This window comes from Bison bison, unplaced genomic scaffold, assembly GCF_000754665.1.
Source record: "Bison bison bison isolate TAMUID 2011002044 unplaced genomic scaffold, Bison_UMD1.0 scf7180017864309, whole genome shotgun sequence".
Classification (NCBI taxonomy): Eukaryota; Metazoa; Chordata; class Mammalia; order Artiodactyla; family Bovidae; genus Bison; species Bison bison.
Genome location: NW_011494881.1, coordinates 3,723,230 through 3,738,488, shown reverse-complemented (window position 1 = coordinate 3,738,488; position 15,259 = coordinate 3,723,230). Strand labels below are relative to the sequence as shown.

The following is a 15,259-nucleotide window of genomic DNA, read 5'->3' as shown; positions in this document are numbered from 1 at the left end:
AGTACAGCGAGATGACGCTGGAACATCTGAGGCACAAACGAGTAGAATATGAAGAGTCCTCCCAGGCCTGCCCCCTCTCACCGTTCTCACAGTGGTCTGGTTTATAAGCGCCACTTCACAAACGGAGAATCTAAAGGAGATCAGCCCTGGGTGTTCTTTGGAAGGAATGATGCTAAAGCTGAAACTCCAGTACTTTGGCCACCTCATGCGAAGAGTTGACTCATTGGAAAAGACTCTGATGCTGGGAGGGATTGGGGGCAGGAGGAGAAGGGGACAACAAAGGATGAGATGGCTGGATGGCATCACTGACTCGATGGACGTGAGTTTGGGTGAACTCCGGGAGATGGTGATGGACAGGGAGGCCTGGCATGCTGCGATTCATGGGGTCGCGAAGAGATGGACACGATTGAGTGACTGAACTGAACTGAAGCATAGAGAGTTAATGGTGCTGCCCGTGGTATAACCAACTAGTTCCCCTGAAGAACAGTTTGCCCAAAACAGAAGTGGAGAAATGCAAACTTTCAGTAACTCTGTTACTACCTGAAGTCAACTTTAGGCTTGACTGGAGTTTATATACTTGCTAGCTATGTACTCACTATGATGACGGTACAAGTGAACTGCTTTTAAAAACCACCAGACCTTTAAAAAATCACCCTTAAAAACTGCCCAAAACAAGTTTACGTGGATCCACCTGTTGAGATCTCAAAGCCTTTAAGAGGGAAAAAGCCCCGAGTCAGCACTGTGACTGGATTAACTGGCTTCCAGAGGCAGGTGGCCCTACCTAGCCTCTCAACTGCTGCCAATCATACGCTGCAAACCCTGGCCTAAGACCTATGTCATGTGATGCCAGCACCACAGCTTCCTCCCTGGCCATACCCTTACCTGGGAAAACACAGGCACCTGCAACAACAGGACGGGGCCTGCCTGCATGACTCTCAACAGTCAGCTCCTTCCACACAGACTGTCCCCCTGCCCCACCAGGACCCCTAAGCGTGGCGCTGGAGCTGCTCGTCTAAGGGCTGGGATGCTTCACTGACTGGGGGCTCCCTGAGGGCAGGAACTGCCTGCCCAGTGTTCTCAGTCCTCAGCAGGTGCTCAAGCCCTGACCTTGAACCCTGTGTCCTTCCATTTACTGAATAAACATTTATGAAGCATCTTTTCTGCTGGCACACTGGGCTAGGGCCTGTGGGGAACACAGATCCTTGGCTCAAGAATCAAATGACATTGAAGAAAAGAAAGATACAGAAGAGCACTAAAAACTGGGTAAAAAGTGCTACAACCAGGCAACATGAGAAGAAACAGGAGACACTAAGGAGGGTGAGATTCTTTTTGCCTGGAGGCCCAGAAGGCTCCCAGAAGAGGCACATGCTTTAAATAATAAAAGAAGAGCAGAGAAGAGTCTGAAGATGTTTCGGAGGGTGTGGCCTAAGAGCTGGGTCAACCCTCTGTGACAGCTAAATTGTCCAGAATCGAGGGGTGACACAGTCTGGAGGAGGCTTCAAGAGCTGACGCACACTGGCCAACAGTCGGTCAGCACTGCCCAACGTCTGAGGCCTGGAAAAAAAGAGACTCACCGCATCTAAGCTCGTCTGCTTGCAGGGAAACGAAAATGTGAAGCCCAGAGGCATTTTAGGGCCCTTGATGCCCATGTAGTCCAGGAAGTCAGAGATGCAGGAAACGATGTGGTCAAACAGCTTTAGAAGAAAAGAAGGGATTACTCATGCACCTCTGGTTTCACACCCTCAGCATGCACGCGTGCACACACACACACACACACACACACACACACACACACAATGACACAGGCAGAGCAAGGTGCCCTCCCTCGGATCTTCAGAGGGGTCCGAGCATCCGCAGCCCAGACTGGCTGAATGCACCCGACACCTTTGGGCTGCACGGACCCAACTGCCCTGGAGAGCGTATCACATGGAGGCTCTGGGCCCAGTAACGCCAGTGGCCACGTGTGTGACGCACACGTGCCTTGGCGAGGGAAAAGCAACACTATCTTACCTCCTCCCCAGTGCCCTGCATGATTTCAATGGGAATGGCGTAGATCTTATTGTGCATTTCCACCGATCTCTTTTTCCCACTACGGATTTTCACCAGCAGGACGCGGAAATTCGTTCCTCCAAGATCCAGGGCCAAGAAGTCACCGTTCTCTGTTGCAGTCAAGAACATTAAAAAGGTCAAGAAGAGTGAATTTCACCTCCTGGCAGCCAGTAAGTCCAAGACTTCAAACTTTCAAGGGAGGAAACCCTTATCAAACACAGGGGAGAAACTGTTTAGTCTTTTCTCAGCATACAGCCCAGACTCAGAGAGGTGGGCACGAACTCATGACCACCACAGTCTCCAAGTCACACCAGAAGACAAAAGGCCCCGTGGATGAACCAACTGGATCAGCAAGGTCACAGCACAGGTTGGATGTTGAGCTCCAATGTGCCTGGATGTAAAACTCCCCAGGCCTCTGCGGGCGTCTCACACTCTTCACCTAGGAAGGAGGTGCTCAGTGTTACCCTTCCTCTGCCTTACTGTGTTTAGCAAAGGACCTACAAGCAATCTCAGTGCTTCAGAATCCGCCCAGCTCTGTTCTTTAAACAATACTTTCTAATTCGGAGTCAGGGCTGTGGTTTTAAAGACAGCGCCTGCGTGGGAGTCTGGACCAGGGGAGGTCAGCTGCCTCGAGTCTCACATGCAGCAAGCAAGTCAGTGGTAAAAATGGGAGAGGGACTTGGTGGTCCAGTGGTTAACACTTCACTTTCTAATGCAGGGGATATGAGTTCGATCCCTGGTTGGGGAGCTAAGATTCCACATCCCTCATGGTCAAAAACACAAAACATAAAACAGAAGCAACATTGTAACAAATTCAGTAAAGACTTTAGAAATGGTCTACATAAAAAAAAAAAAAAAAAAAAATCTTTGAGAGGTTTCAGTGAGTTTCTAACTCTTGCCAAAATCATGCCACCCATCCCAGTGTCAATGTGTCCCCTGGAGAAGCCAACCTCCCGGCAGCCCCAGTGACTTGGCCACTGGTATGAGAAGCAGGAGGCACGTGTGAACCCCCAGCTCAGGTCCTCACCAGTCCCATCAGGAGTGCTCCGGACGAAGGAGGGCAACATCTTGACCACAGCCTTGTCATGCGTCTGCTTGCCCAGCCCCAATTCCATCTCAGCCCGCATCCGCTTTTTCACCTCCAGCAGCATTTCCTTGGTGAGGCTGAAGTGGGCCAGGGTCTCCTCTATCTGCCGGTGCTGCTCAGCCAGGCGGTAGGCCACGGCAGTCACCATGGCGGCCCCCTTGCCACTGCCGCTCTCGGAGAGGAGGAAACGCACATCACAGTCGGGTACCAAGCGCCGCAGAGTCTTGTGGAAACGCCGAGAATACCTGGGGGGAGGGGTGCACAGTAGACAGACTGAGCCAGACTGTAGGGACCCCTAGGATCCCCTTCTTTTTCCACACTTTAATTCCATCTTCTACACTTACTTTCCTCGTTATTCAAGTCTACAACACATCCACTGTAGACAAGTTAGCAAACGCAGACAGGTAAAAAAGGAAAACTGAAATTACCCATAGTCACAGACAAAAAGAGGGGGCTCTCATTATTATACGAATATCGAGGGCCTTTTCTGGTGGTCTAATGGTTAGGACTCCATGTTTCCAGTGCAGGGGGGCACAGGTTTGATCCCTGACCAGGGAACTAGGATCCCACATACCGTGCAGCCAAAAAAAAAATTGTATCGAGTACAGAAAATTCAGGGTTCAAAAATCTGTTGTCCACCCTGACAAAGAGATAATACAGTTCACTGGTTAAGAAAGAGCCCAGTGCTTAAAAGTCAGACTGGAAGGGACTTCCTTGGAGGTCCAGTGGTTAAGACTTTGCCTTCCAGTGCAAGGGGTACAGGTTAGATCCCTTGTCAGGGAGCTAAGATTCCACATGCCTCAGGGCTAAAAAACCAAAATGTAAAACAGAAGCAGTGTTGGAACAACTTCAATAAAGACTTTAAAAATGGTCCACATAAAAAAATCTTAAAAAAAAAAAAAGTCCCCACTTCCACACCAGGGGACCTGGGCCTATTACTTAATCCTGGAGTCAATTCAGATGGCAGCATCTGGCTGACAATGATGAGGAAGGAACTCAACTGAGTTCATCAAATGCTTCAATGAATAACTGGCGCTAAGCAGGGGCTCAATAAAGACTTGCTCTTGTTTTTCATTTTCACTTGGCCCTCTCCCTCAGTCCCCAAGAGCTATTTTTTAGTGGTTAGAAGAGGACTTTAGGACAGGACTCAGTAAGACACAGAATTTTCTCCAGGTTTGTGGTCTGTTGTAAGTATGGAAGGCTGCTTGCCAAAGGAAAATGGGAATCTAGAACCCCAAAAGGATAAGAATGGTCAGTTCCAGGGGATGGGATCAAAAATGACTTCCCTCTGGCATTTTTGGAACTATTTGAAGTTTCTATACCAAAAATATGTTACTTTGTATTTTAATCTGTATTTAAACAATTGTTTTTTTTAATATGATGTTGTAGATGAAGAGTTCAAGAGATGGCTGGTGGTGATGGCTGCACAACAGTATGAATGAACTTAAATTCACTGACCTGTACACTCAAAAAATGGTTGAGATGGTAAATTTTATATTATGTACATTTTATCACAACTAGAAAATTATTTTAATGTGATGTAAATGCATAAGCTTTCTTGTCCAAAAATAAGCCAAGGAATTTTTTAATGGCTAATTGCATTATCAAAAATTTTACAAACACTCTAAGAATACAAAGAAATAAAATTGTGAACCTGGCAGATAACAACAGCTAACTAGCTCAAACCCCATCCCCTCAGTAACACTGAATTATCTGTTTAAGTCAATCTTCATTTATCTGTTTCGAGACCTAGTATGAAGGCACAGTATCTGCAAGCCACTTCACAGGCACATTATGTATACAATGGGAGAAATATCTGAGGTCATGTGTTAAAAAAAAAAAAAAAACAACTTATAGGCAGTCATTTTAAAAACTCAATACAGGGACTTCCCTGGCAGTCCAGGGGTTAAGACTTAACCTTCCAATGCAGGGGTGTGGGTTCAATCCCTGAATGGGGGGCTAAGATCCTACATGCTTCATGGCCAAAAAAACAGAAGCAACAATGTAATAAATTCAATGAAGACTTTTAAAATGACCCACATCAAAAAAAGCTTTAAAAAATTAATTAAAATAAACAAATAAAACTCAGTACATAAAGACTTAGAATTCACCTTTAGCTTTTTAAAAAAATACAAACCGTGTTCTTAGTGGCCAAAGAAGGCTTCTGACATTAAGGAGTCCAACAGACAAGAAGGCAGCGTCTAAGTGAGGACTACTGACAACCTTTCGGTATTTGGTTTAGTCAGGATTATCGGAGAAGGCAATGGCACCCTACTCCAGTACTCTTGCCTGGAGAATCCCACGGATGGAGGAGCCTGGTAGGCTGCAGTCCATGGGGTCACTAAGAGTCAGACAGGACTGAACGACTTCACTTTCACTTTTCATTTTCATGCATTGGAGGAGGAAATGGCAGCCTACTCCAGTGTTCTTGCCTGGAGAATCCCAGGGACGGGTGAGCTGGATGGGCTGCCGTCTATGGGGTCGCACAGAGCCGGACACGACTGAAGCGACTTAGCAGCAGCAGCAGCAGCAGCACTGACAACCTAATCTCTCATTGGCTTGCAGATGCAAAGCGTCGACAAGCCGCCTGTGTACTATCTGAGTGTTTGGGGAGCTTTAGAAACTCACAGGAGCTTCTAACACAGGCATGTGGGCAGCACATGTATGACCCAAACTACAGTGAGGATGATGGTCCCTGATTAAATGCAGACAAGTAAGAGAATTGAAGATACAGACACATTCCACCCAGTGCTCCCGGCAGCTAGAGACGTCTCTAACGAGACTTCTGAAATGAGGAGAGATGACAGAGCAGTGCAGAAGCAACACCAGTGGGAATCAGCTGAGAGCCAGACATTTCTCCAAGTGGGCAACTCTGACCCTTCTGTCCAAAACTAGATGTTGTCTTATCTGCCAAAAACTTTCACTGGGTGCAAAAGTCTGACCTCTGGAGACGGTCCTTAGCCAGGGCAGGTGCTGAGTGCCAATTAGAGCAAAGGGGACTCACTGTGGGTGCGTCTTGTAAAGGGACCCGTCGACACCAACCGTGGTCCGCAGCCTGGGCGTGCCCTTGTTATCTCGAAGGCGGCTCAAGATGGCACCCAGGGTCGCCGCCACCAGGTTGGCAGAGCGAAATGAGACGATGGTGCACACGTGCTGAACCGCAACACAGTCGTCATCAGACGGCTCCACTCCCAGGCGGGTCAGGATTTCTTTGGCATTGTGGAGGCCTTCCTTATTCCTGTGAAGTCAGAGGCCAAAACTCGTTAGTTAAGGACTACAGCAGGCAGTGCACTGCTGTGAGCACTGGGGCTTGAAGGTCCTGGGGAGGTGAACTGATCATTCATCATGTGTGTGTGGCAAGGGAAAAGTGCCTGAGACGGGGTCTCCTCCGTTAAGAAGTCAGAAAGCAGCAGCAGGAAAAACTGTGATGGTTAAGTTGTGTCAGGCACATGGAGGAGAAGAGAGGCAGACCACATGGGCCCGGGACAGGTGGAGAAACAGCTGCTTGCATCCCAGGGCTCAGTGCTTCAGAGATGTGAGGGAACCTCCTGGTCTTTGGGTCTGTAGTATGCCCCTGGATTCTTACACATTCTTCCACGATTTTTCCAGTCAGCGTTTAATTTCCTGCATTTTTGTTATTTAGTCGCTAAATCATGCCCACCTCTTTTGCTACCCCATGGACTGTGGCCTGCCAGGCTTCCCTGCCCATGGGATTTCCCAGGCAAGAGTACTGGAGTGGGTTGCCATTTCCTTCTCCAGGGGATCTTCCTGACCCAGGGATCGAACCCACTTCTCCTGCTTGGCAGGTGGATTCTTTACCACTGAGCCACCTGGGAAGTCCATAATTTGCTGCATATATGCTTTGTATAGCTTTTGTTGGATTTAAAGTATATCCTGGAGGATATAGTTTTATTACTATTGTAGATGTTGTCTTAAAAAAAAGTACATATACACACGTATTTTAAATGTACCATATTAAAATGTTAACAACGGGAAACACTGGGTAAGAGATACATACTATCTTTGTAGTTTTTCTGTAATTCTAAAAATAGTCTAAAAGATTTTAAAATATGTACATATTTTAATTACTGTCAATACATAGAAATATAATTAACTTTTGTATCTTATCTCCAGACATCATTCCTAACCTCTTTTTTATTCTAATCACTTGTCTAGATATGTTGGTATTCCATACAAATATATTTGCAATTAACGACAGTTTTACTTCCTCTTTTTTAATTCTTATGCCTTTAATTTCTTTTCCTTTTTTGTTTCGTAAAAAAATATTGGAGCTAAGGCTCCAGGACAATGCTAAATAGAAACAGGTGATACTAACACAGGGCACTTAACTAGGTGCTCTGAAAACCCAGAGGGGTGGGGAGGGGTGGGAGAGAGGTTCAAGAGGGAGGGGACGTATGCATACTTATGGCTGATTCATGCTGTTGTATAGCAGAAACCAATACAGCATTGTTAAAGCAATTATCCTCCAATGAAACAAACAAAAAAAAGAATCAGGTGATACTATCTTGGTCCTGAATTTAAAGAGAATGCTTCCAATATATCTTCACTGGTAAGATGTTCTTAATAAATTTTTTTTTTTTTGAGATAGGCTTTATTACAACATAGATGCCTTCTTGAGCTAGTTCAAGTGGGTTTTGTTTCTTGGTAACCAAAGAGCCAACACCGTAAACAGGCCCAGAGGAAGGCAGGCATTTCCTGACTCTGTCAATGATTCTGAGATAAGCCACACGTCTCTTGCTCCCTCCCCTCCCAACAGCTGAGCAGGAGACCTGAGAAGGGGGACTGTTGGAAACTCGGGAGTGTGGCTCCCTATTGACTGTAGCACTGCAGGTCCTGAAGGAGAGGTCCTAAGCAAAGGCCAGGACTCAAAAAGAGTAGGTTCAGATAAACCCCTTTCCATTTACATCAGCATCTTCTCCCTGGAGCCAAGCTACGATGCCACTGGCTCTGAATTTCCAGGACCACACCATGGGCAGTGGGCATGAAAGGGCATCTCTAGCATCAGGCTAACCCTATCTTTAAGCAGGTGGCCTCACATGGCTATGTGGAGTCTCCTGAATCCAGAATAGAACCTGGTGGCACACGGAACCAGTCACAGGACAGGTGCCCTTCAGACATTAGGCTACATCAAGGCCTGTTATTTGCAGGCCTTGGGTGGACTTGAGACAGAGAAGTCTGGGGTTCTTATGTTGAGGTCAAAAGATAGAAGCTAGGTTGCTGGCTGGACTCTGTCCTTCTGTGTCTATCTGTCCTATCTCATCTGTTAACCAGTGCTTCTCAAACTTGTGCCAAGGAACATGTGTGGCTGTGAACAAGTGAAAGAACGGGGGGGGGGTGGAGGGTGGGAGACAGAGAGGGGAGTGGGGTAGGGAGAGTGCAGAGGGTGCTTCAGGTACAAAAGGATTGTGGGAAATGACCAGTTAACCAAAGTGAACTAGGCTTTCTTTTATATGCTAATGAGTACTTATACTTCTCTAAATATTTCCCAGTCCTAGTGACCACAAAACCCATTTCTTCGGGGAACACCTAATGATCTTGAGGTCAGTAGGGTTCCCTGGAACACTGTCTGGTGAAGACCCTGATATCCCAAGGCAGGATTAACCCAGGCCTGAGCTCAATCAGTTCCTGTTCATCTCCAGGATCAGCTGTATGTGGGGTTGGGGGAGAGTGAAGGAGAAGGGGATGCTTTGGTAATCACACCATTCAAGAAGCATTTGCCCCTAGCTCGACGACTTTTTAATGTGCTGCCACCAGGTGCCCGCAGGGAGAGCAGCCCAGGGTGGGTCAGCCAAGTGAGAGGGGAGACCGGCCCAGAAAGCCCTAACAGTCCTCAGAAGCCCAGCAAACCAGGACTCAAGCAGGTAATGAGAGACCCGTTGTTCTTCTCTGCCCCATGCCCCCTGTAAAGCCTTGAGAGGAAGCACCTACTTTTCGATGGCCGACACATCACTGGTGTTAAACTTCCCTCTGGTGAGCAGCTCTGGGGTGATCCGCCCTTCAAATAAGAGGCCCTCCTTGGCCATCTTGACCAGGATCAGTCGGACCAGCTCGCCCAGGTACATGCCACTGACCATCTTCTCAAACCTGCAGGAGCAAAGCACCAGGCACTCGTCAGTCCCTCCTAGGTACTCATCACTGTGGCATCTCATGAGTGGTGGGAGAGACGTGAAAGGAGAGGAAGACACGGCCTCAATTATCACAAGCGCACAGTCTCCCTGGCAGGCAAGACCACACATGCGTGTGAGTAAACAATGAACAGACGGTGGGGGAGCAGGGTTATCCTGACCCCACACCCATTCCCAAGGAAGGAAACAGGAGGAGAACACCAGGGGCAGGGGCAGTCAGGGAAGGCTGCCTGGAAGTGGAGGGAACATCAGGATTTAGATGGAGAGTAATGAGGAGGGACCCAGACAGGAATGAGTAGGATATGATCATCTTGTGCAAAGCTTTATGCCTTACTTTTTATTTTTATTATTTTGGGGCCATGGCACCTGGCTTACAGGATCTCAGCTTGCCTGGATCTTAGCTCTTCGAACAGGGATCGAACCTATGCCCTAGCAGTATAAGCACTGAGTCCTAACCACTGGAGTGCCAGGGAATTCCAATTACTGTACTTTTTAAAGGGCTTTCATCTTTATCCCTCTATCAGGAAGCTCTCCAATTCCTGATTGGTCAGGCAAGGTGGTCAGGAAGTATTCTCTCCATTTCCCAGCTCAGAAAGTGTAGACGTCTTCTCTGAGGGAAGATGACAGGGCTGAAACGCAGCCATTCCCCATGGGACCTCTGTCGCTGGTCACCTTCCTGGCACCGATGTTCTCTTCTCCAGCCAAGAGAGACCAAGAAAAAAGGTCTCCAAGAAAGTGCTTTGTGCAACTCACTCCTTCCCCACTGACCTGCCCTTACACTCCAGGAGAGGGCTCCCCGAGTAGCTTAAAACCAACCAGCTCCTCCTACCACTCCGGCCACATTCAGCCACCAATCACAGTGGATCGGCCCTCCTGCCTCCCCTGGGAGGTGTGGTGGGCGGTGTGAGTGCTGTGACTGCAGCAGCCATTTTGAGCCCAACACTGCAGGGCAGAGGCAGCCAGGAACTAGGGCTCGAAGCCATATCTGAGCCAGAGCCAGGTCCTGAGTCCTGGCTGACAAGAGGCCAGGAGGAAGCCCAGGGCAGGACAGATCAGAGGCAGGTCCACATCCAGGCGGCTGGCCTCTGCTCTGAGGGAGCCCAGCTGGCACACCCAGGGCTGGCTGTGACACAGCAAAAGAATCTGCTCCATTCAGAGCCGGGCGCGGGAGCCAGGGATGCTGCTGGGACCTGAGCACGCGGCCCTCCCTCCCCCCAAATCAAGGAGTGGAGAAACATGAGCTCTCATTGTTCAGACAGGACCAGACAGGACTGCCCTGGCCACGGTTGTGTTGAGGATCCCTGGCAGGAGGGCACCCTGCTGAGTCCTTGCTGCCCCACCTAGCTCCTGTCCCAGGCACTTGTGGGAACAGCTTTAGTGCCACCCAAACTGGAATCTCAGCAGACAGGAGCCAGACTGCCTGAACGGAACTCCAGCCCTACCACTTTATTATGCTACTTACCTCTTTGGGCCTCAGTTTCTTTACCTGCATAATGGGGAATCACACAGGGCCCACCTATAAGGTTGTTGTATGAAAGATAGAGGTGGATATAGGTAAAATGCTCCAGTGCCTGACTAATACTGAGCCATGGCCCTTGCTGTGTCTCCTACCTAATTAAGCACTTTATGTGTATTAACTTATTTCATCCTTATTATAAACCCTATGAGATAGGTATTATCATTATCCCCATTCCACAGATGAGAAAACTGAGGCACAGAAAGGTTATATAACTTGCCCACAGTTGTAGGGCTGATGAGTGGCAAATTATTTTCAATCCAGTTAAATCTAGCTTCGGATTCCAAGCTCTAAGCACTGTGCTGTTCTGTCTCTCCCATGGACAGTGTCATTAAAAGTCACCTGTATTACTGTCATGCTGGCAGCCACCAGCCCCAGCCCAGCCCAGCCTCTGCTCGTCTACCTCCAGCTCACTCCTCTAGGCAGCCTGCCCCCCGCTAACTGGGCAAATTTGACAACAAGAAGGTTCTTCCCCCTTACGGTGGACTAGTCAGCCTTGTACACCTCCCTACCTTGCTGCTGCTGCTTCTTTTTTATTTTTGGCTGCACCAGGTCTCCATTGCCGTGCCCAGGCTTTCTCTAGTTGCGGGGAACAGGGGCTACTCTCTAGTTGCGGAGCATGGGCTCGAATGCTATCGGGGTTCAGCAGTTGTGGGGCACAGGCTTCGATTTCCCACAGAATGTGGGATCTTCCCAGACCAGGGATCAAACCACGCCTCCTGCATTGGCAGGTGGATTCCTAAACCACTGGACCACCAGAGAAGTCCCACCCATTGCTTCTAGTTCTGCCTTCTGGAGACACTCAGAATGATCTGCTCCCTTTTCTACATGATGGTCTCTTAGACACATAGACACTGCCATCCCCCTTTTCAGATAAAGGAAGCCTGAGGCCAAGAATCTGTCCTTTCCCAGTCCCTAGAGTCCCCGCTGGAGCAGCAGAACAAGGAAACAGCACTTATCAGAAGCCTCCAGCAAAAGCCAGCAAGCTGTGATCTGCTGCTCAGCAGTCAGATACCTATGACCATAGGCCAGTGGGTGGCACCATGGTGTTGCAGCCTCGCTGCATGCTGGTGGGCACAGGCAGAGCTGTGGCCCACAGGGCCTGGGGGAGTCTGGGAAAGGTGGGCAGGGGATTGGATGCTGACAAGGAATGCCCTTGGCAGCCAGGGTCTGCTCCAACGGGCAGCTCAGGGTCAGAGAAGGAAGGTGAGGTCTGTGAGCACTTAAAGAGGATGAGAACTGCTGAGAGAGTCTATGGAGCAGGCAGAGCAACAGTAAGGAAGGTGTTTGGGGGGTGATTTGAAAAGAGGTGCAATTAGTCCACCACCATCAAGGCCAAAGATTTCTCCAGGCCAGACCTCCCTGCTGTCACAATCACTGCTGCTGCTGCTGCTCTGGGGGGCGGTGTCTCCTTCACTATGAAAGATGTGAGAGGGAATCACAGGGGAATGGGATTCAGAATTCCTAACAAAGCAGAAAATAAAAGAAAATAGAAGAGCAAAAGGCCTAAGAAGACAAGAAGAGGAGAAGGAAAATTAAAAATGAAAGAAGTGGGAGCTACATCTACAGTAGGAGACAGGTGTAGAACCAGGACAGAGGGCAGCAGGGAGGAAGGAAGGCCAAGGCCAATCCCTTTTAGAGGGAGAAACCTTCTAACCTGGGAGCTAGGGGAGGGGTCCTGAAGCAGCTGTCAGCAACGGAGGCAGGAGCCATAGAGCCACTGTGCTGATACCCTTCCTGTCCGCTGTATATGGTCAGTACTCAGTAAATGTAAACTTCAATCAAAACAAACGAGTGGATGCACAGCGGTCTAGAGCCCACCTGTGCACAGAGCCTTTAGATAGAGCTAGCTAGATACTAGCTAGCTAGCTAGCACACCTCTGTTTCCAGCCCTGGTTAAAAACTAGAATCACTTGCAGGGTCTTGAAGACAGGCCTCAGCCTAGGCCAAGTAGGATTGGGAGGGAATGTGGGTAGGGTGGGAAAATACCTAGGCAATAATATGTTTTTTAAAGGTCTCTACGTAATTCTTCTTTATTTTTTCTGGCCATGCCATGCAGCTTCTGGCATCTTAGTTCCCTGAGCAGGAATTGAACCTAGACCCTTGGCAGTGAAAGCGCAGAGTCCTAACCACTGGACAACCAGGGAATTCCCCTTTAAAAAAAAAAAAATGTTTTAATGTAATTCTAGTGAAAAACATTCCTCTAGGGGATGTCCTGGGGAATTCTTCTAAGGAATTAAGATTCCCCACGCCGTGTAGCACAGCCAAAAAAAAGAAAAACATTCCTTTAGACCATTCATGATAATGTTTGCTCATAAATGATGAAATGCCTCTTAAAACATTCTGGAGGTTCACTATGAAAAACATGTACTTTCCAGCAGGACAGAAAACCACAAACCTAAGCCAAATTAAACCTCAATTTAAGCCAGCCGCCCTGTCCCAGGGTCCTAGTGCCTTAACTTCCCCATCAGTCAAATGGAGCAAACACCTTTCCCTGGTACAAGGAAAATGAAACGGCTTTGAAGAACTTGACATTGTACAGAAGACACAGGGAAGACCCCCAAAATCAGGCAGATGCCTAGGAGACCAGCTACATTAACTTTGGCAAAAAACCCTCCGACCAATAGCCTATTTCTAGCAATATATGATACAACTCAAGATCTGTCATCTCTTCGGGACTGTTCTTCCCAAGACCTGACCTATGGTTCAGTCAGCAGGGAAGGTGGAGATGGACCTTATCCCACCTGTCTCACTCTTTTATACACGCACGTATTTCCCACCCATTTCCCAGCCGCACTTCTTATCCACTACTCATCCTCCAACCCCCATCCATCCATCCATCCACCTATCTTCGCGTGTCCATCTTCTATCCATCCCCTATTCCAAATATGTTTATTGAAAGTCAACTGGGAGGCCAGTTCACATTTCAGCCCGAGGATACAGTTCAACTCTTTAGAGAAATTCAGAACTACATCAAAACGGATGACAGAAAATCCAGGTTTCCAGCCAAGCCACGCAGGATCCCTACATTAAGGCTAAGGAAACAGCCAAGGCCCTGGGCCTTATCTGCTCAGTTATCACAGGCAACTGCCCAACCTGCTCTGCTGAGAGGGATGACTTGAGACTCAGTGATTGACAGTAACTACAGGTACATCGTTTCTTATCTGAAACCCCTGGGGTCACATATGCTTGGGAATGTGGACATTTGAGGATTTGAGAGATGGAATATGGTACACATGCCCCATAGTACAGAATAGCCCCAGGGTGTCTGAAGCAGGACTATAATCAAGCACACATCTCCAGTGACATATAAAACACGCAAGTAAATAGCTTCAAGGCAGCTGGGGTCAGGTTTTAGAATTGGGGTTTAGGTCAATGGATTGAGGGGAAAAAACCTTTGGTTATCAGAGCTGGGGCTCTTTATTATCCAGCTGGTGTTTCAGCATGCAGAGCAGATGTTCAGTACTGGGACTAAGAACTCAGGATTCTCCCAGTGAGAGATCTCATTTATTCACCACCACCACTCCCAGTGGAAGGAGGCTGGCCATTTATGCAATTCCATTAACTCAGGTGGAAGTCCCAATCAGCCAGCCTGGGGGACTGAGATCTTTTGGGTGACAGATTTCAAATTGAAAAACTCCCTGACAGTGTCTCTCTGGCAAAGGATAAAGGCAATTAAGCTCACAGGGTCAATGAACATCTCCCAGCGTGCTGACAGCACCCAACTTCAGAATAAGGCTGCTGGGAGGTCAAAGAGGGCAGCATGCTAGCATGACAGAGAAATATGAATATGCACTTCAGGAAACAAGGAGCTCACAGGAAGCAATGCCCACGCCAGCCTAAATAATATCACTCATACTTCTGTGGCCAGAGCTCTCCAAGACCAAGACCAACTTGCCAGAGAAGTCTGATGCTATGACATCAGACTGTGTCTGTTATCAGCTGTGACCCATCTGGCTTACACATGATACGGAAGAAGGTCTCCCCACAGTCTGCATGACTCACATGGCTCCCAACCACTCCCCTGCATGACAGGTATTTGTATATGTGACTTCCCTCCCCAACGGGACCTTAAGTTCTGGAATGGAAGGTGCTACTCTGTATGCCTGGAGCCAAGCACTGAGCTGGCACATCTCAGGTGCTCAAGAAGTGTGTGCAGAATGAATGGACACTTGCTCGCTCTCCCTGCTCGCCAGACACCCCACATGCTGAGTGGCCTCTCCCACCCTCAGCAGCAAACCCTACTGAGGACAGCATATGGAAATGTTGTTAAACCTTAGCTTCAGGCTAATGCTTCTGTGCTTTTAATTTTTAAAATGTTTACAAGAATACAATCACAGTGTAATTAAACAGAAATTTGGGGGTGAAGTGGGGGGTGGTAAATTGGGAGATTGGGATTGATGCATCATATTATTACTGTATATAAAACAGATAACTAATAAGAACCTACTGTATAGCACA

At 48.1% G+C, this 15,259-nt stretch overlaps 1 protein-coding gene across 1 annotated transcript in view; it reads right to left on the bottom strand.

Annotated features, from left to right (window-relative positions):
• HK1 (hexokinase 1) overlaps nucleotides 1-15,259 on the bottom strand; it is a 70,622-nt gene that overhangs the window by 15,269 nt on the left and 40,094 nt on the right. The window contains exons 8-12 of the mRNA XM_010852211.1: nucleotides 9,086-9,241; nucleotides 6,141-6,374; nucleotides 3,077-3,381; nucleotides 2,011-2,159; nucleotides 1,575-1,694 (exon numbers count right to left, since the gene is read on the bottom strand). Of these exons, the coding sequence (XP_010850513.1) occupies nucleotides 1,575-1,694; nucleotides 2,011-2,159; nucleotides 3,077-3,381; nucleotides 6,141-6,374; nucleotides 9,086-9,241 (964 nt within the window). The remainder of the gene's footprint in view (nucleotides 1-1,574; nucleotides 1,695-2,010; nucleotides 2,160-3,076; nucleotides 3,382-6,140; nucleotides 6,375-9,085; nucleotides 9,242-15,259) is intronic.